Below are 21,662 nucleotides of genomic sequence, written 5' to 3' on the forward strand. Positions count from 1 at the left end.
TTGTATCCTGCTACTTTACCAAATTCATTGATTAGCTCTAGTAGTTTTCTGGTAGCATCTTTAGGATTCTCTATGTATAGTATCATGTCATCTGCAAACAGTGACAGCTTTACTTCTCCTTTTCCAATTTGGATTCCTTTTATTTCTTTTTCTTTTCTGACTGCTCTGGCTAAAACTTCCAAAACTATGTTGAATAATAGTGGTGAGAGTGGGTAAACTTGTCTTGCTCCAGATCTTAGTGGAAATGGTTTCAGTTTTTCACCATTGAGGACGATATTGGCAGTGGGTTTGTCATATGTGGCCTTTATTATGTTGAGGAAAGTTCCCTCTATGCCTACTTTCTGGAGGTTTTTTTTATCATAAATCGGTTTTGAATTTTGTCAAAAGCTTTCTCTGCATCTATTGAGATGATCATATGGTTTTTCTCCTTAAATTTGTTAATATTGTGTATCACATTGATATTGAAGAATGCTTGCATTCCTGGGATAAACCCCACTTGATCATAATGTATGATCCTTTTAGTGTGCTGTTAGATTCTGTTTGCTAGTGTTTTGTTGAGGATTTTTGTATCTATTTTCATCAATGATATTGGCCTGTAGTTTTCTTTCTTTGTGACATCTTTGTCTGCTTTTGGTATCAGGGTGATGGTAGCCTCGTAGAATGAGTTTGGGAGTGTTCCTCCCTCTGCTCTATTTTGGAAGAGTTTGATAAGGATAGGTGTTAGCTCTTCTCTAAGCGTTTGATAGAATTCGCCTGTGAAGCCATCTGGTCTGGGCTTTTGTTTGTTGGAAGATTTTTAATCGCAGTTTCAATTTCAGTGCTTGTGATTGGTCTGTTCATATTTTCTATTTCTTCCTGGTTAAGTCTCAGAAGATTGTGCATTTCTAAGAATTTGTCTATTTCTTCCAGGTTATCCATTTTATTGGCATAGAGTTGCTTGTAGTAATCTCTCGTGATCCTTTGTATTTCTGCAGTGTCAGTTGTTACTTCTCCTTTTTCATTTCTAATTCTATTGATTTGACTCATCTCCCTTTTTTTTCTTGATAAGTGTGGCTAATTGTTTATCAATTTTGTTTATCTTCTCAAAGAACCAGCTTTTAGTTTTATCGATCTTTGCTATCGTTTCCTTCATTTCTTTTTCATTTATTTCTGATCTGATCTTTATGATTTCTTTCCTTCTGCTAAATTTGGGGGTTTTTTGTTCTTCTTTCTCTAATTTCTTTAGGTGCAAGGTTAGGTTGTTTATTTGAGATGTTTCGTGTTTCTTAGGTTGGCTTGTATAGCTATACACTTCCCCCTTAGAACTGCTTTTGCTGCATCCCATAGCTTTTGGGTCGTTGTGTTTTCATTGTCATTTGTTTCTAGGTATTTTTTCCTTTCCTCTTTGATTTCTTCAGTGATCTCTTAGTTATTGAGTAGTGTGTTGTTTAGCCGCCATGTGTTTGTATTTCTTACAGATTTTTTCCTGTAATTGATATCTAGTCTCATACCACTGTGGTTGGAAAAGATACTTGATACAATTTCAATTTTCTTAAATTTACCAAGGCTTGACTTGTGGCCCAACATATGACCTATCCTGGAGAATGTTCCATGCGCACTTGATAAGAATGTGTATTCTGCTGTTTTTGGATGGAATGTCCTATTAATATCAATTAAGTCCATCTTATTGAATGTATCGTTTAAAGCTTGTGTTTCCTTATTTATTTTCATTTTGGATGATCTGTCCATTGGTGAAAGTGGGGTGTTAAAGTCCCCTACTATGATTGTGTTACTGTCGACTTCCCCTTTTATGGCTGTTAGTATTTGCCTTATGTATTGATGTGATCCTATGTTGGGTGCATAAATATTTACAATTGTTATATCTTCTTCTTGGATCGATCCCTTGATCATTATGTAGTGTCCTTCTTTGTCTCTTCTAATAGTCTTTGTTTAAAGTCTATTTTGTCTGATATGAGAATTGCTACTCCAGCTTTCTTTTGATTTCCATTTGCATGGAATATCTTTTTCCATCCCCTCACTTTCAGTCTGTATGTGTCCCTAGGTCTGTAGTGGGTCTCTTGTAGACAGCATATATAAGGGTCTTGTTTTTGTATCCATTCAGCCAGTCTGTGTCTTTTGGTGGGAGCATTTAATCCATTTACATTTAAGGTAATTATCGATATGTATGTTCCTATTCCCATTTTCTTAATTGTTTTGGGTTTGTTATTGTGGGTCTTTTCCTTCTCTTGTGTTTCCTGCCTAGAGAAGTTCCTTTAGCATTTGTTGTAAAGCTAGTTTGGTGGTGCTGAATTCTCTTAGCTTTTGCTTGTCTGTAAATCATTTAATTTCCATCAAATCTGAATGAGATCCTTGATGGTTAGAGTAATCTTGGCTGTAGGTTTTTCTCCTTCATCACTTTAAGTATGTCCTGCCACTCCCTTCTGGCTTGCAGAGTTTCTGCTGAAAAATCAGCTCTTAACCTTATGGGGTTTCCCTTATGTGTTATTGTTGTGTTTCCCTTTCTGCTTTTAATATTTCTTCTTTGTATTTAATTTTTGATAGTTTGATTAATATGTATCTTGGCGTGTTTCTCCTTGGATTTATCCTGTATGGGATTCTCTGTGCTTCCTGGACTTGATTAACTATTTCCTTTCCCATGTTAGGGAAGTTTCAAGTATAATCTCTTCAAATATTTTCTCAGTCCCTTTCTTTTTCTCTTCTCCTCTGGGGCCCCTATAAATCGAATGTTCCCTTGTTTAATGTTGTCCCAGAATTCTCTGAGCCTGTCCTCAGTTCTTTTCATTCTTTTTTCTTTATTCTGCTCTGCAGTAGTTATTTCCACTATTTTATCTTCCAGGTCACTTATCCATTCTTCTGCCTCAGTTATTTTGCTATTGATCTCTTCTAGAGAATTTTTAATTTCATTTATTGTGCTGTTCATCTCTGTTTGTTTGCTCTTTGGTTCTTCTAGGTCGTTGTTAAACGTTTCTTGTATTTCCAAAATTTTGGATCATCTTTACTATTCTATTTCCAAGATTTTGGATCATCTTTACTGTCATTATTCTGAATTCTTTTTCAGGTAGACTGCCTATTTCCTCTTCATTTGTTAGGTCTGGTGGGGTTTTGCCTTGCTCCTTCATCTGCTGTGTGGTTCTCTGTCTTCTTATTTTGCTGTACTTACTGTGTTTGGGGTCTCCTTTTCACAGGCTGCAGGTTCGTATGTTCCATTGTTTTTGGTGTCTGTCCCCAGTGGCTAAGGTTGGTTCAGTGGGTTGTGTAGGCTTCCTGATGGAGGGGACTAGTGCCTGTGTTCTGGTGGATGAGGCTGGATTTTGTCTTTCTGGTGGGCAGGTCCACATCTGGTGGTGCGTTTTGTGGTGTCTGTGGCCTTATTATGATTTTAGGCAGCCTCTGTGCTAATGGATGAGTTTGTGTTCCTATCTTCTAGTAGTTTGGCAAAGGGTGTCCAGTACTGGAGCTTGCTGGTCATTGAGTGGAACTGGTTCTTGGCATTGAGATGGAGATCTCTGGGAGATTTTCGCCGTTTGATAGTACATAGAGCTGGGAGGTCTCTTGTGGACCAGTGTCCTGAACTTGGCTCTGCCACCTGAGAGGCACAGCCCTGATGCCTGGCTGGAGCACCAAGAGCCTGTCATCCACATGGCTCAGAATAAAAGTGAGAAAAGAAAGAAAGAAAGAAAGAAGAAGATAAAGAAAATAAAATAAAATTATTGAAATAGAAAATATTATTGAGAAAAAAATTTTTAAGCAATAAAAAAAAGAAAGAAAAAACCGACAGGCGGAACCCTAGGACAAATGGTAAATGCAAAGCTATACAGACAAAATCACATACAGAAGCATACACATACTCACTCACAAAAAGAGATAAAGGGGGAAAAATATATTTATCATTGCTCCCAAAGTGCACCTACACAATTTAGGATGATTCGTTGTCTATTCAGGTATTCCACAGATGCAGGTACATCAAATTGATTGTGGAGCTTTAATCCACTGCTCCTGAGGCTGCTGAGAGAGATTTCCCTTTCTCTTCTTTGTTCACACAGCTCCTGGGGTTCAGCTTTGGATTTGGACCCGCCTCTTTGGGTAGGTCGTAGGAGGACATCTGTTCTTCGCTCAGACAGGACGGGGTTAAAGGAGCAGCTGATTCAGGGACTGTGGCTCACTAAGGCCGGGGGGGAAGGAGGGGTATGGAATGCAGGGCTAGCCTGCGGCAGCAGAGCCCAACATGATGTTGCAACAGCCTGAGGCGCGCTGTGCGTCCTCCCAGGGAAGTTGTCCCTGGATCACGGGACCCTGGAAGTGGTGGGCTGCACAGGCTCCCAGGACGGGAGGTGTGGATACTGACCAGCCACACAGGCTTCTTGGTGGCTTAGCATCCCATGCCCATCTCTGGGGTCTGCGCTGATAGCCACGGCTCGTGCCCGTCTCTGGAGCTCCTTTAAGCAGTGCTCTTAATCCCCTCTCCTCACGCACCAGGAAACAAAGAGGCAAGAAAAAGTCTGTTGCCTCTTCTGCAGCTCCAGAGTTTTTCCCGGACTCCCTCCTGGCTAGCTGTGGCGCACTAGCTCCCTTCAGGCTGTGTTCAGGCAGCCAAACCCAGTTCTCTCCCTGGAATCCGACCTCCGAAGCCCGAGCCTCAGCTCCCAGCCCCCACCCGTCCCAGTGGGTGAGCAGACAAGCCTCTTGGGCTGGTGAGTACTGGTTGGCACCAATCCTCTGTGCGGGAATCTCTCCACTTTGCCCTCTGCACCCCCGTTGCTGCACTGTCCTCCGTGGCTCTGAAGCTTCCCCTCCACCACCCGCAGTCTCCGTCCATGAAGGAGCTTCCTAGTGTGTGGAAACCTTTCCTCCTTCACAGCTCCCTCCCACTGGTGCAGGTCCCGTCCCTATTCTTTGTCTCTGTTTTTTCTTTTTTCTTTTGCCCTACCCAAGTACATGGGGAGCTTCTTGCCTTCTGGGAGGTCTGAGGTCTTCTGCCAGCGTTCTGTAGGTGTTCTGTAGGAGTTGCTCTACATGTATATGTATTTCTGATGTATTTGTGGGGAGGAAGGTGATCTCTACGTCTTACTCTTCCACCGTCTTGAAGCTCCTCAAAACATATTTCTCTAAAACTCTGAAGCAATTCTTTTGTTGCCCAGATTATGTAAATAATTTGCTAGGCAAAGTTCCAGTGGTATTAACACCTGCTTCTTCCTATGTGTACCTAGTAGTAAATCTTCTTTTGTAATTTGGAGGCATGTGTTAAGGCCAACAAGCAACCAAATTTCGCCTGCTCCACCAGCCGCGGTGGGGGACGGGGGTCAGAGGGCCTAGAGAATTTTTAATTTCATTTATTGTGTTGTTCATCACTATTTGTTTGGTCTTTAGTTCTTCTAGGTCCTTGTTAAACGTTTCTTGTATTTTCTCCATTGTATTTCCAAGATTTTGGATCATCTTTACTATCATTATTCTGAATTCTTTCTCAGGTAGACTGCCTATTTCCTCTTCATTTGCTAGGTCTGGTGGGTTTTTACCTTGTTCCTTCGTCTGCTGTGTGTTTCTCTGTCTTCTCATTTTGCTTAACTTACTGTGCTTAGGGTCTCCTTTTCGCAGGCTGCAGGTTTGTAGTTCCTGTTGTTTTTGGTGTCTGCCCCCACTGGCTAAGGTTGGTTCAGTGGGTTGTGTAGGCTTCCTGGTGGAGGGCACTAGTGCCTGTGTTCTGGTGGATGAGGCTGGATCTTGTCTTTCTGGTGGGCAGTTCCATGTCTGGTGGTGTGTTTTGGGGTGTCTGTGACCTTATTATGATTTTAGGCAGCCTCTCTGCTAATGGGTGGGGTTGTGTTTCTGTCTTGCTAATTGTGTGGCATAGAGTGTCCAGCACCATAATGCTGGTCGTTAAGTGAAGCTGGGTGCTGGTCTTGAGATGGAGATCTCTGGGAGATTTTCTCTGTTTGATATTATGTGGAGCTGGTAGGTCTTTTGTGGACGAATATCCTGAACTTGGCTCTGCCACCTGAGAGGCACAGCCCTGATGCCTGGCTGGAGCACCAAGAGCCTGTCATCCACACGGCTCAGAATAAAAGGGAGAAAAAGAAAGAATATAAAAGGAAATTAAATTTAAGTTATTAAAATAAAAATTATTTTTTTAAAAAATTAAGTAATAAAAAAAGGAGAGAGCAACCAAACCAAAAAACGAATCTACCAATGATAACAAGTGCTAAAACTATACTAAAAAAAAAAAAAGAAGACGGACAGACCAAACCCTAGGACAAATGGTAAAAGCAAAGCTATACAAATTCACACACAGAAGCATACACAGGCACACTCACAAAAAGAGCAAAAGGGAAAATATATGTATATCGTTGCTCCCAAAGTCCACCTCCTCAATTTGGGATGATTCGTTGTCTATTCAGGCATTCCACTGATGCAGGGTACATCAAGTTGATTGTGGAGATTTAATCCACTGCTCCTGAGGCTGCTGGGAGGGATTTCCCTTTCTCTGTTCACACAGCTCCTGGGGTTCAGCTTTGGATTTGGACCCGCCTCTGTGCGTAGGTCGCCTGAGGGCATCTGTTCTTCGTTCAGACAGGACGGGGTTAAGGGAGCAGCTGATTCGGGGGCTCTGGCTCACTCAGTCCGAGGGGATGGAGGGGTACGGATGCGGGGCGAGCCTGCGGCAGCAGAGCCCAGCATGATGTTGCACCAGCCTGAGGCGCACCGTGCGGCCTCCCGGGGGAGTTGTCCCTGGATCCCGGGACCCTGGCAGTGGCGGGCTGCACAGGCTCCCCGAAAGGGAGGTGTGGAGAGTGACCTGTACTCGCACACAGGCTTCTTGGTGGCGGCAGCAGCAGCCTTAGTGTCTCATGCCCATCTCTGAGGTCCTCGCTGATAGCCGCGGCTCACGCCCGACTCTGGAGCTCCCTTAAGCGGAGCTCTTAATCCCCTCTCCTCGCGCACCAGGAAACAAAGAGGAAAGAAAAAGTCTCTTGCCTCTTCCGCAGCTCCAGACTTTTTCCCGGACTCCCTCCCAGCTACCCATGGCGCACTAGCCCCTTCAGGCTGTGTTCACGCCGCCAACCCCACTGACCTCCGAAGCCCGAGCCTCAGCACGCAGCCCCGCCCGCCCCAGCGGGTGAGCAGACAAACCTCTCGGGCTGGTGAATGCCGGTCGGTACCGATCCTCTGTGCGGGAATCTTCCCGCTTTGCCCTCCTCACCCCTGTTGCTGCGGTCTCCTCCGCGGCTTCGAAGCTCACCCCTCCGCCTCCCGCAGTCTCCGCCCGTGAAGAAGCTCCTAGTGTGTGGACCTTTCCTCCTTCACAGCTCCCTCCCACTGGTGCAGGTTCCGTCCCTATCCTTTTGTCTCTGCTTTTTCTTTTTTCTTTTGCCCTACCCAGCTACGTGGGGAGTTTCTTGCCTTTTGGGAGGTCTGAGGTCTTCTGCCAGCATTCAGTAGGTGTTCTGCAGGAGTTGTTCCACATGTATATCTATTTCTGATGTATTTGTGGGGAGAAGGTGATCTCCATGTCTTACTCTTCCACCATCTTGAAGCTCCTCTAAACACACTTTTTATATGGACAAATCCTGGACTGGCTTCGTTATCTGGTGGCCTGGCAACCCGTGGTGATAGGAATCGTCCAAGGCATTAATTATTCACTAGGGCTGGAATAGCATGGCACACCTACCCCAGAAGCAATGTATTGCATGTTGAAATATTTTCTAATCCTTAATCCTACATTTAATATTGATATTCTTTTCTAATTTTTTTATTATTATTATTATTATTTTGCGATACGTGGGCCTCTCACTGTTGTGGCCTCTCCCGTTGCGGAGCACAGGCTCCGGATGCGCAGGCTCAGTGGCCATGGCTCACGGGTGCAGCCGCTGTGTGGCATGTGGGATCTTCATGGACCAGGGCACGAACCCGTGTCCCCTGCATTGGCAGGTGGACTCTCAACCACTGCGCCACCAGGGAAGCCCTTCTTTTCTAATTTTAGAGATGACCCCAAGAATTTAGAGAACTGAATAACAACTGGCACTTTGTCTTGTGGAAAGAATTTAAAGAGAAGCTGAGCAATGGAATAAACAAATAAAGCGTGCTTTGCATCCTTCCGATTACAATCGTTTTCTAATCATCGCATCTGACACATTTGGTACAACCCACTGTGGACATCCCACCTCTACTTTGGCTTACAGTGATCTCATCTGAGGCGTGTTTCAGAGGTTTGCAAAGTACTCCTCACGTACAACGTTGAGTTACAACAAGTACCTTCTTATCAGTTCAACATCTTCAAAGAAGTAGGCAGAGTTGTCAAATCTATGGTTTTAGAACAGAGTCTTTTGTGTTCTTTGTGCTTGTTACCACGTGGCAGCTTTGGCACCACAGAGCCCTTCTGTGTAGAGAGCACTCCTGAAGCCTCTAGCACCAGTGTGTTGCAGTCCACTCAATGGGTCAGAGCTACGCTGGGTTTCCTGGGGCTGCCCCATGCACTCAGCCCACCCAAGGGCTGCACTAAAGGAAAGAGAAGCACTCTCTTCTTCTGTGCCACTCTGTTCACACACACGCACACGCACACGCACACACACACAGTCAATCCATGGCCATACTCTGCTTTTATTTTCTTCACAGCACTTCCTGAAATCATATCATAGACTCATTTGTTTACTGTTTGTCTTCACCTCCATGAAGACTGGGAATTTTATCTGTTTTGTTCCCTACTATCTCTCCAGCACTTGGAGCAGCACCTGGCACATAACAGGCACTCAATAAATATTTGCTGACCAAATGAATTAATCCAGCAAGAAAGAAAAAATTAACAGAATTGGGAAGACCAGTCAGAACAAATTAACCCAAGAATATGTTGAACTCCCCAAAATTAATTCATTTCAAATTACTGGTCATTTGTTAAACAGCCAACACTGTCTACATCACACCAGACATCTATTCTGCAATACGTGAAGACATTACACTTGTATGAAGTAGAAAAGAAACAAATCTATTGTCGGAAACATTGGCGACGCATTGCAGCAACTTGGATGGATCTAGAAGTTATCATACTAAGTGAAGTCAGTCAGAAACAGAAAGACAAATACCACATGATATCACTTATATGTGGAATCTAAAATATGACACAAATGAACTTATCTATGAAACAGAAACAGAGTCACAGACATAGAGAACTGACTTGTGGTTACCAGTGGGGAGGGGGAGCGGGGTCAGGTTGGATTGGAAGTTTGGGTGAGCAGATGCAAACTATTATATATAGAATGGATAAACAACAAGGTCCTAGTGTACAGCACAGGGAACTATATTCAATATCCTGTGATAAACCATAATGGAAAAGAATATGAGAAAGAATGTATATATGTATAACTGAATCACTTTGCTGTACAGCAGAAATTAACTCAACATTGTAAATCAACTATACTTCGATAATTTTTTTAAAAATATCAGCAACGCACTTAATGCTATACAAAATTCCATTGTAGTTGTAATGACAACAACTCACATTAAGATTTTTCTGGTTGGTAATATTCCTTCTTGAAACTGCTCAGTGCTTCAGTATTACAACTGGCTCATCATCCAGATTATTAGAAGATCTAACTCTGCTTTATTTCTCTACTCAGCAAACATTTCAACAATTCAACATTTATTATGTACCAGGCATGTGCAAGGATTGAAGAGATAAATCAAGATTTTTGAATTTACAGGCTACAGACAAATAAAAGACCTCACAGCTGGATAAAGCACCAACTAAAAATTAGTTTTTCTTTTGTAGCAGAGCCCTTAAATGCACCTCTGATGTATTTGCCATCTGCCTTTTATGTAGAGCATAGTGAAGACCCTTTAGGACTCTGGACAGGTAAAGCATGTGTCTTCATGGAATTCTGAATGACCCTCAGAGTTCAGAAATGTTAGATAATTACTAAACAATATCAGAAAAAAATAAAGATGCTATTTCCTTTACGCAGTTTAGGCATTTAAAATCTAGTCTCAGGGGCTTCCCTGGTGGCGCAGTGGTTAAGAATACGCTTGCCAATGCGGGTACACAGGTTCGAGCCCTGGTCCGGGAAGATCCCACATGCCGCGGAGCAACTAAGCCCATGCGCCACAACTACTGAGCCTGTGCTCTAGAGCCCGTAAGCCACAACAACTGAGCTCATGCAACACGACTGCTGAAGCCCATGAGCCTACAGCCCGTGCTCCACAAAAAGAAGCCACTGCAATGAGAAGCCCATGCACCACAGTGAAGAGTAGCCCCTGCTTGCCACAACTAGAGAAAGCCCGTGCACAGCAATGAAGACCCAACGCAGCCAAAAAATAAATTAATTTTAAATAAATTAATTAATTAAATCTAGTCTCAGTTTTGTGAAGTAATATGTATATACTACTCAGTTACCAGTGGTTATCTCAAGGTAAAGGGATAAGAGCTGATTCTTAATTTCTTTTATATGCTTTTTTTCTTGTCCAAATTTTCTACAATTTAACATTTGCAATGAGAAAAATAGATTATTTTTAAAATATTATTTTAAATCTATCAATTAACTATGAAGCTTTTCTATTGCTGTTTAAATTATTGAAATTAAATCTACAGGTCAAGTCCACGTTAAATTTGTCTGGTTCTCATGACAATTAACATTGTGCTTAATGTAGGAAGGAAATAAGGGGACTAAAGCAAAAAGCCCATTTTGTGTTTGGTTTCTGTGACATCTCAAGTCTCCTTCTCCTGAACTTGTCTATTTTTTTCTTAGGCTGGGTACTCCATTACACTCTCCCAGGAGTTTGTGTGAGATGGAAGAACCCACTGTTTGGGTTTCCCAAGGACTAAAGCCTGTCCTGCACTTAATGAACTTATTTCTTTGAGATAACTTTCTGCAAACGACAGAAAATATACCCTAGATCCCTGCTAGTACTCATAACACAAAAACATTCATTTACAAACCATAGTATATAAGAGGAATTCCTTCTTGGAAAATAATAATAATAGCTAACACCTACCACAGGCACCTGTCACCCTGTGCGAGTACCCCATGGTACCCATTCTCATAGGGTTGGTCCTCATCCAGGGGCACATGCCAGTGCTTTACTGATATTACTGCACATTGACATCTATATCAGACCCTACGATGTATTTATTATTATCCCTATCTTAAGGACAGGAAAATATTTGGGATCAGATTGAGTTGCCCAAAGATACATGCATACTAACCCAGGTCCTTCTGATTCCAGACCCCAACTAACCACACAGACCCAGTTCTGGCTGAGGACTGAGCAAGGTCACTTCCTTTCACATGTGGTTCCCAGCTTAAGGAGTGAGTTGCATGAAGTCCATAAAAAGCTCCTCACTTTTAAATTTAATATATTCACTTAATGTCTTATTATCTAGATTCTAAAAATTAACATATGGAAGTAGTATCTATCTTTTAAACTATTGTGTATCAAATATTTCTGAGTCATTGTGAAGAACCTCTATGTCTATACTTGCTTAAAAATCTATTTAGCTCATACGTACTTTCATAATGTTTCAAAAGGAGAAAAAATCAGAAACAAGACTTTTCAAAGAAGGAAAAAGCAACATGATGCAAGGGAAGCCGACTAGAAGATGGGGCTGAAAGCAGAGTAACCAGACACTAAATAGAACTTCACACATAGTTAAAGGCTGAAGATCCGAGTCAGGGATATAGGGGGATTCTTTCAAATCCTTCAAAACTGAGTATTTATTTCATTAGTTTCATTTTCATAGAAATACATAATTTACTGCATCTTGGGTTATATACCCTCTCTCAAGTAACTATGGCTGGAGAAACTTATCAAATACCGAGAAAGACAGATTCAGTTCATATGAAAATATACCTTCTAGGGGTTTTTGTATCCTGTGAAGCTTAATGAGGACACACAGCACTTTTTTTCTAAGAACAGCAATAACATTTTGCCTTGCTGCTCTTGAGAGCAGTCAGGCACAGAAGGGACAGCTGGCGGGATGGAGAACGACCTCTACAGACATGCATGAGTCTCCTGGCAGAAAGCTGACGGACACAGTAATTTGAAATCTTCTGCTCATTTCTGCTGTCTCCTAGTGAACTAAGTCATTTGGCACAGGTAACTCAGATATCAATAATGCAGTGAGATCATGATTATCTCATAGGATAAAGAAAAGCCCAGAACCACGTTTTTCCAATCTGGTAGCAGTTTTTGAACAGTTTTAGTTGTTTCAGTCAGCAAGTCCTCATTCATATAGTTTACATATAATTGGGTCGGAATGGACTTAGTTATAAGTAGTGATAGAAAGACCACCACCAGACCAAGACTGACCCTTAATGAAGGATCCTAGGACTTTATTGCAGCTCTCAAATTTAACCAAAACCCTTCCTGCTGCGTCTCATCAGCGGGCCACTCCAAGTAGGTCTTGGTGTTCATGATCTTCCGCAGCTTACAAAAACGCTGGGGGATGGCCTTTTTCTCAATGGGCTCCAGCAGAATGAGAATGGCAGCATCGTCGTTCTCATCAAAGAGACGAAAATGGGAGAAGTCCAGCTCGTACTTGCACCACTCACTCTTCACGAAGTTCTCAGAAAGCACAAAGATGGTTTTGTGGCTCTTTTCAATGGAGTCAATGATATTGTCGATAATCCACTTGCCAGGAATGAAGTCCCGCTTGTGAAGACACAACTTAAAGGGAGGTCTGAAGTGCTCCAGCTCCTGGACCATGAGGTTCTCCACCCAGTAGGAATCCCGTTCACTGTAGGACACAAAGGCATCATAGCAGATGTCCCTGCGGGGGGCCTTCCTGGGCTTCCTCTTGGCCTGGAGCCAGGCCCACATCATCTTCATGTACCACAGTCCGTGGAAACGGTGGCACAGAACTCCCACGAGCAGGAGCGACAGGAAAAGGGCACAGCACACGGCAGACACCACGGCTGCCCTGTGGCATTCAGAAGGCGAGAGCCGGGTGTCCTGAACCCGCTGGCCCCGCACGGGAGATGGAGAGTCACACAGGTATTCTTCTGGCCAGTCGATCAGGACCTGGGCCAGGGCCTGCTGCCCCTGTGTGAAAGACAGGAAGTCACAGGAGCAAATGAAGCTGTTGCCACCAGCTTCCAAAGTCTTCAGTTTTTGAAAAGAATCAAGTTGCTCCTTAGAGAAAGTATTTATTATATTTCTGCTGATTCTCATAACTAATAATACAGGTAAAAAGGAGGCATCTGGTAGAGTCTTCAACTTATTTCTGGAAATATAAAGTTCTTTGAGTTTTGGCAAAATCAAAGAAAATGAATCGAGATCATTATTGCTAATATCTAAAATTTCCAGTGTCTGGGGAATGCAACGGGTTAAACTTTGTATTCTTGTGCTGGATAAGTTCAAGTATTTCATTTTTCCTGGCCACTGACAAGTTTCAGGCATTGAATGAAAATTATTCTTACTGATATCAAGGTTAGTCAGGTTTTTCAGAGTAAGCAAAATTTCTCCAGTTTTTTCTAATGATTTCAAACGATTCTGCCTTAAAACTAAGGTTTTTAGTAAGGGCCAGGCATGCTCACAGGCAGAGTTTTTCAAGGTTTCTTCAGACATTAAGTTTTCACTGAGATCCAAATATTCTAATGATTTTAAATGTTGTGAAAGTAAACAAGGAACCAGAAAAACCTTACTGTTTTCTATTGTGATTCTTTTAACTTTTCCTGTGAGTGAATATATATCACTCAGATCATGAAATAAGAAAAACTGTGGAATATGCAACTTCCGTATTGTTAATGTCTCCAAGTCACCTACGTGTTCAATTGTCTCCAGAGTCAATGTCCTAAAATCACCAACTCCATCATAGGTACAGTCATCAAACTCTACTTCTAAGCCTCCAGAAACATAATTAAGCAGTTTCACAACTTCAGGAAAACTTTCGTCAGTGATTTGCACATTTCTAAATGTAAACTTTTTAATCGATGTATTCGTTTCATTGATGGATACTTCTGAAAAATGAAAAGTGTTCAAATCAGTATCTCTCAGCTCTAAATGTTCTAAGGAACTTAAAGTATCTACAAAAATCTCCAACAGTAAAACAGGCTGCTTCAGATGAAGAATCAGGTGGCTGATGTTCTGGATTGACTTTAAACTCTTTGGCGCATATGTCTGCAGATTTGGAACATTAATCTCAAGTTTCTCAAGAAGCGTTAGCCCAGCGAAATCCTTTTCCTGAATCTCAGTGAAGCTGTTACTATTTCCTACTTTCAGGATTCGCAGATTTGGGAGATGAGAAAAAAGAGATCTTTCCCCGAGTGTTTTGTATAAATTTCCCAGTAAGTTTAAGAATTTCAAGGCAGAAAGGGATCTGAACCAGGAGGATGAGAAGTAAGATAAACGATTATAGGATAAGTCCAAATATTCAAGACTCCTCAGCGAAAAAAAAGAATCTTCCTCCACCGTGTGAATTTCATTGGCCCCCAGCCTCAGAGTCCTGAGGTTCACACACCTCCGCAAGTCGCTGTTGCTGACATAGGTGATCTCATTGCTGGACAGGTCAAGGCTTTTCACAGCTGACGTGAGCCCTGAGGGGATGGAGTTTAAAGATCTGGAGCGTCCATCGCAGACACCAGTGGGGTCACAAGACAGAGAAGAAGCCTGATCAGAGGCTCCTTCCTTGGGGAGGCTGATTACAGACCCCAAGACCCACACTGTCCACAAAGCAGGTGGCATTGTCCAGTGATCTCACCTACAAAGAAAAGAGGTTCAAATGAGTGATTGTGTTTGACAGCATAGCTTAATTCCAGTTCTTCAGAAACGTTTTGTAAGATGTAGCACGTGCGTCCACACACACACACACACACACACACACACACACACACACACACACACAGACATAACTGACAGGGAAATGGAATGTATGAATAAGGATAAGGATAAAAAATGAATTCCCTGACACATCCAGCAACAGGCCGCCACTGAACAATGACTTAAAGGCACAGTACCATCTAGGAATATGCAGCAGGACCAAACGTGGGTTGAAAGATGAAAGTAAATGAATGATGGAGGATGAAAAAGCAAGCAGTTTAAGGGCTAGGCTTAACCATATGCATTTACAACCTCGTATTTGTATACTTCAGATCTTATATTGGAGCATGCCCCTTGCCTGTCCTGATGCCCCCATGAGTTAGAGATCTCACAGTGCCAAACCACAGCTCTCCTTGAACAACTTTCACTGAATACAGCTCCAGGTGGAGCATGCTCTTTAACCAAAAGAAAAAGGTCCCATGCTTGTCAACCTGTCTTGCACTTGGCACTAGCAGGTGGAAGGGGTGCTGAGAACCCCAGGCAGAGCAAGGTGGTTTGTTGGGCGGAGGGACAATCAGACCATCAGAACCTTCTCATCTGCAGTGAACTAAGTGCAGGAAGCAGTATTTGACTTAGCACATTTTTCAAAAGATCATTTTGGGGAAACAATCAACAGTATTACCTTTGCCAGTACTCACGTGTCCATCTAAGGGTCAGTCTGTTTCAGGGCTCTCTAATCTGATCCAATGTCTATTTGTCTATCCTTGTACCGGTGACACACTATATTAAATATATGACATATCTTCATATCCAGGAGAGCAAGGCCTTCCTCCGTTCTTCTTTAAGTGAGTCTTAGTCTTGGTGCTTTGCATATTCTTATAAATTACAGAATCAGCTTATCAGTTTCAAAAACAAAACCCATTGATTTTTTAAAAATAAATTTATTTATTTTATTTTTGGCTGTGTTGGGTCTTCGTTGCTGCACGTGGGCTTTCTCTAGTTGTGGTGAGCAGGGGCTACTTTTCACTGCAGTGCACAGGCTTCTCATTGCAGTGGCTTCTCTTGTTGTGGAGCACAGGCTCTAGGTGTGTGGGCTTCAGTAGTTGTGACACTCGGGCTCAGTAATTATGGCTCACGGGCTTAGTTGCTCCGCGGCATGTGGGATCTTTCCAGACCAGGGCTTGAACCCGTGTTCCCTGCATTGGCAGGCAGATTCTTAACCACTGAGCCACCAGGGAAGCCCAAACCCATTGATTTTAGTTGGCAATGCCATGACTCTATAGATATTTTGGAATTATTGACATCACTACAATATTGAATCTTTCAATCCACGAGCATGATATATCTTTCCATTTATTTGGGTCTTCATTACCACAATAATGTCTTATGATTTTCTACACAGAGGTCTTGAGCATATTTTGTGAGGTTTATTTCTAGGCATCTGATACTTTTGAAGTTTTGAAAATAGTATTACTTACTTATATGTGGCATATACCTATATATACAGAGAGAGAAATTCAATTAAGTTTTACACATCTACCATGCATTGAGCAACCTTGCAAAACTAATTCAACAATTTCACAGTTTGTAGATTCCTTTCAATTTTCTACATACACAATCATATCATCCAGGTATAATGATGGTTTTATTTACTTTTTCCAATCCTTATACCTTTACTTCATTGTCTTGATTGGTGAATGTTGAATTTTATCAAAATTCTTTTTTTCTTCCTTTAACTATTGAGATAAGAACATTTCCTCCTTTACTTTGTTAATAAATATTGGTGACTACAATGGATAAATGTGTTAAAGCAACCTTGCATTTTTAGAATAAACCCACATTCGTCTGGATGTATTATCCTTTTTATATATTGCTGGATTTTATTTATAATATTTTGTTTAGAATTTTTTAATCTATATTCAGAAGTAAAATTGCCCTACAAATTTCTTTCTCCTAATGTCCTCATACAGTTTTTGTTGTTGTTTGTTTTTGTTAAATACATTAATTTAACAGCTACAGAATGATTCAGATTTTCTTTTTATTCTTTTGTCAGTTGTGTTTTTCAAAGAATTTATCATTTTCTTCCAAATTTTCAAATTTACTGACATAGTTGCTTTCATCCTCTTATTGTTTTAATGTCTGCAGGACCTCTATTCTATTCCTTAGATGATATTTGTGCCTGCTTTCTTTCTCAATTGTCTTGCCAGAGGTTTATCGTTTTTATTAGCATTTTAAAATTTTTATTTATTTTATCCATTTATTTTTGGCTGTATTGGGTCCTTGTTGCTATGTGCGAGCTTTCTCTAGTTGCAGCGAGCAAGGGCTACTCTTCGTTGCGGTGCACGGGCTTCTCATTGCAGTGGCTTCTCTTGTTGTGGAGCACGGGCTCTAGGCACGCGAGCTTCAGTAGTTGTGGCGAATGGCCTTCAGTAGTTTGCGGCACACGGGCTTCAGTAGTTGCAGCGCACAGGCTTAGTTGCTCCATGGCATGTGGGAGCTATCTTCCTGAACCAGGGATCAAACCTGTGTCCCCTGCATTGGCAGCCAGATTCTCAACCACTGCACCACCAGGGAAGTCCTATCAGCATTTTTGAATAATCAGCTTCTCACTCTACAGAGCCTCTATTTATTTTCTATTTCATTAATTTCTAGTCATATTACTATTTACTTCCTTCTGCTTTCTCTAGATTTATTTTACGGTTCTCATTCTAATTTCCTGAGATAGATGCTTCCTCATTAATTTTCAGCCATTCTTCATTTCTAATATATCCATTTCAGGTCATGCATTTTCATCTAAACACTAGTTTAGCTGTATTGTCCATGTCTCTTTCTCTTCTGTTCTTTCCATACTTTTTGTCTCTTCAAGTTTCATTCTAGGTATTTTCTTCTGATCTATTTTCTAGTTTATTTTCCTTTCTTCAGCTATGTTTAATTTACTGTTAAATCCATCCACTGCTTTTAAATTTTTTGATTATTACAGTTTTCATCTATGTCATTTCTATTTGGTTCCTTTCCACTTCTGCTATGTCATTTTTATAGTTTCAAATTCTCTGCCGGATTTTTCAGTTTTGTCTTTCATTGCGTTGAACACAGTAAGCACAATCTGACAGCTGCAGAGCACTTCTGACAGCCTTAGAAAACAGGGAGTTAAATGTTAAGGTCTGGGGCAGTCACGGATGGGATAGATAAGGCTGAACTAGAGGAAAACAAGTCCTCACAGGTTGCATCACAGCTTTGATTTATCTGGATGGCTTGGGCAGCCTTGATCTCTGAATAGGGACTAAGATTATTTCTGGAACGCTAGTGCTCATGGGTACCTACAGAAGCAAAGGAAAATTTTCTCCAGAAGAAGAAAACATCATCCTAGCCCTTACATTTCTTTCTAGAAACAATTTTTCAAATAGAATGTCCAGTAAAAACTGAAAAACAACTGGACACTAACGAAAGCAAGGTGACAAGCAAGAGAAAAGCAGAAACAGAAGACAACAGAAACTAACCCATAGAGGCCGCAGATCTAGCGTTGTCCCCACCTCTAAAACTGACAGGGTTAAGATGAAATGGCTATTACTATTTGGCACTATGTCTATCCCATTGTCTTTCTGCTTAATTGGTTGTTGAAAAAAAAATCCTCTTAGTATAATTGTACTGGAGAACCAAAATTTACCTGATTTTTTCCACTTCATAACATATTGCACAAATCTTAAGAAATCTATACCAATTTTTGGCTAAGATTTAAGGTCAAATGCGTTCATTTTTTATTTTTCCTGGCTTTTTCTCTTTAAAACGTAAAATTTATAAGAGCAGGGATCTTGGGCTATTTCATATACATATTATATGACACCTATTACATGGTCGGTTTTCAACAAATAATAATTATTGATGATGCTAAAACTACAGTTAACAGCTTGACACTTTAGGTCAGAATTACTTGTCTCTCCTCCCATTTCCCCAATACACTACAGGAGCGGGCAGAGAACTCCTCAGTGTAAGACACTGAGAAAGGGAAGGGCGATGGCTCAAGTTAGATGGAGTGGAGTCAGATCTAATAAAGGCTACGGATCTGCACAAAGTATAAAAATCATCTGCTTAAAGAATTCAGAAAGTTGCCAGAGTGGTGAGGAATTATTAGTCCAAGACTTGGGATAGGATGGAAGTCTGAGGAGTAAGCCTGGTGTTAAAGGCGACTTAGCTGAGAGGAAGTTGAAGCCCTGTGGCCCAGAGTGAAACCAGGAACAGACGCCCACTTTAGGGCGAGGGCTGAGATGCCTGGGTGAAGCCATACTAGAGAAGGACTCATGGCCCAGCGCATGGTAGAGAAGTGACAGTGGGCTCTCCATAAAGCCAAGCACAGAGAAAAGGCTACGCCGTATGTGAACAGGGGCCTCAAAAATCTCTGCCCTCTGACCCAGGGTCTCCACCTGGCTAGAAGCTAGCCTCCTAGAAATCTCCCATAAGAAATCAAAACCCAGGCCTGCCACATATGATGGTGTGGATCCAAATATTAAAAGATATAATAACTAAGAATTTTTCAGAACTGAAGAAAAACATAAATTTACAAATTATAAATGCATATTGAATCCCAAAGAATAGAAATTCCTCATCTAGCCCCAAAACAATGGAATAACAGCCTCAAAGGGCTGAGAAAACATACCTGTTAGTCTAGACATCTATACCCAGTTAAATAATCATCCAAGAGTAAAGATAAGACATTTTCAGACATTTGTAGACCTTCATTGAAAGAAGTACCCCAAAACATATGTTCTTCAACACATGGAAAATAAACCAGGTAAGAGTAGGCAACAAGAAGCAACAAGTGGATTTTTTTAGTGTAACGATAGATAAGAAAGACAGCACTCAGAAACTCAGACATGGGTTTCCTGCATGAGGAAAAAGTAATGTAAATTTTAAATGACATTGTGGAGATAAAAAAAAATTTTTTTTTTTTGACAAGCAAACCTATTTGGGAGGAGTAAATACAACTTAGATTTACTAAAATATCTTTATGAGGTCACACCCAAGGTGCCACATACAATAAATTATGCTCAGTCACTGAAATCAAAACAAGATATTTAACCAACCAAGCCAAATTCTTAAGTAAAGCAATGAAAAAAAATAACTGATGGCTTAGAAACTTCCAAAACATGTTGTCAACTTCAGGTAATTTTCATAAAATTGATACATTATAAAAAGTTTAAAGAAGACACAAAGGTTCTCTGCTTAGAACAGGAAGAAGAAGAAACTTAAAATATTGGTGAATAAGTCATTTTCAAGTAATCAGGTCAGGATATTTGCCTTTTTCTTTTCTTTTCTTTTCTTTTTTTTTGGTGTCTACTTTCAAGTCAGCCATCCTATCTCCCAGTTGCTTTTTGGTAAAGATCTGAGTTAGTAACAGTGCAGACAAGACCTTCTGCAAGATTACAAGCATCTCACCCGGCTGAATTGTTTACACCCTGAACAATTTCTCTCTCTCTCCCAGCCCTTTTTTTTTTTTTTCTTTTTTCAAACAGGAAAAACACTATCCTGGCTGACATCCAAGTTCCAAACACAAGTTGTCATTTATAGACGTTGACGAAGTTTTAATGGCGTGAAGCCCCCCCGGAGCAGAGACCAGGCTCGGGGTTGGGGAGCGAGAGTCCTAGGCAGATCCGAGTCCTGACCCTGTCCCATTGCTGAGCCCTGGTGGCCGAAATCCCACCTTTGGAAGTTGGGTCCCAGCGGTAAGCAGTGAGCGCAGACGCACCGCCAGCAGGACGCACCTATGCAACCTTGAAAGCCTCTACCTGAACCTCGTCACCGCCGCTCCGAGTGAAGGGGGCAGGGGCGACCGGGGCGCCCTGAGCCTCCGGCGAGAGGGCTGCCCTTCGGGAACTGGAGCCACTGGCCACCCCGCCTCCCGGAACGCGGCCGGCCGCAGCGCGGAGCCCGCGGAAGCTTCCCGCGGCGCCCCATCGGAGGCTGGATGGCCCCGCCAAGGCCCGCGGGCACCGGGACGCCAAGGGCTGGGCGAACCTCGGCCGCACCCCCGTCCCTTTCCGTGAGGTCCCCGCTTCTCTCACCTCGGCGGGGCGGGTGTCCACATTGCCGTGCGGGGCCTAGCAGACAGGGCTGCAGGAGTGACGACGGCCTCGGGGCCAGGGACTCCCCCCTTCCCCGGGCCCGCGCCGCACGACTGGGGTCCCGGGTGCCGCCGACTGGGAAGCGAGGATGCCCAGCGCCCGCGTCCGCGCCTCGGCCACCCTGGGACCCTGCCCGCCCGGTCTGGGAAGGGCTGCGGAACGAGGAAGCCCGCCGAGCGTATTTTCGGCCCGATGTATCCGGAGAATGCGCAGCTGCCGCCAGGCCGCGCCTTCTGCCGCCTCCGGCCCGGACCTGCCCGCGCCCCGGAAGAGTGCGCGGGGACGCTGCGTGTGGCCGGCGCCCCCTTCTCCAGGGTGCGGGGACCACCCGTTCCGCGGAGCGCGCCTGTCACCTGTGGCCTGGGGCCCGCCGCCGCTTCCCTTTCCGCGGGCTCCGTCGGGTGACCGTGACCCACGTGCTACCCCACCGCCGCCTGGTGCCCGGACCGGGTCGGAGGCGGGCGCTGGGGCCAGGGTGTGGGGAGACGCTTAAGGCCTCCGCGTGGGATTTCCCCAGCACAGAGTTAGATTTCGAAACCAACGAGAAGGCTTATTACCCAACCACTATTTTCTTGAAGCCTCGGGCACCTTACAGGCCTCTTACTGCCCTGAAACACGCCGTCTCCATTCTTCTGCGTCCTTGGACGCCCAAATTCAGGCTCACGAATCATGCCTCTCATCCACCTCCCACCCCCACCACGACCTTTTAAACACAATTTCCCGGTCAGTATATCTCCAGGGTCCACTTCCACCCGCAAGTCTATTCTCTCTTGCATTAAAATAACTCACCAGTCACTATCCAAACCA

The 21,662-nt window shown here is 42.9% G+C and overlaps 2 protein-coding genes across 3 annotated transcripts in view; one reads left to right on the plus strand and one right to left on the minus strand.

Annotated features, from left to right (window-relative positions):
* RNF175 (ring finger protein 175) overlaps positions 1–7,676 on the plus strand; it is an 80,931-nt gene extending 73,255 nt beyond the window's left edge. Inside the window, 2 exon segments of the mRNA XM_032632003.1 lie at positions 3,541–3,547; positions 7,530–7,676. Of these exon segments, the coding sequence (XP_032487894.1) occupies positions 3,541–3,547; positions 7,530–7,649 (127 nt within the window). The 3' untranslated portion in view covers positions 7,650–7,676.
* A 4,002-nt stretch (positions 7,677–11,678) lies between these two features.
* Positions 11,679–21,307, minus strand: TLR2 (toll like receptor 2). Of its 2 annotated transcripts, none has more exons than XM_032632591.1 (2): positions 21,209–21,307; positions 11,679–14,680 (listed from the first exon to the last, which is right to left on the minus strand). In XM_032632591.1, exon 2 carries the CDS (start codon positions 14,662–14,664, stop codon positions 12,307–12,309), a length of 2,358 nt encoding a protein of 785 aa, XP_032488482.1. In that variant the 5' UTR covers positions 14,665–14,680; positions 21,209–21,307; the 3' UTR covers positions 11,679–12,306. The 2 variants fall into 2 exon arrangements, with proteins under 2 accessions (XP_032488482.1, XP_032488481.1); XM_032632590.1 differs by having other exon boundaries at positions 20,796–21,307.
* Positions 21,308–21,662: the final 355 nt, after the last annotated feature.

This window comes from Phocoena sinus, chromosome 5 (assembly GCF_008692025.1).
Source record: "Phocoena sinus isolate mPhoSin1 chromosome 5, mPhoSin1.pri, whole genome shotgun sequence".
NCBI classification, from domain to species: domain Eukaryota; kingdom Metazoa; phylum Chordata; class Mammalia; order Artiodactyla; family Phocoenidae; genus Phocoena; species Phocoena sinus.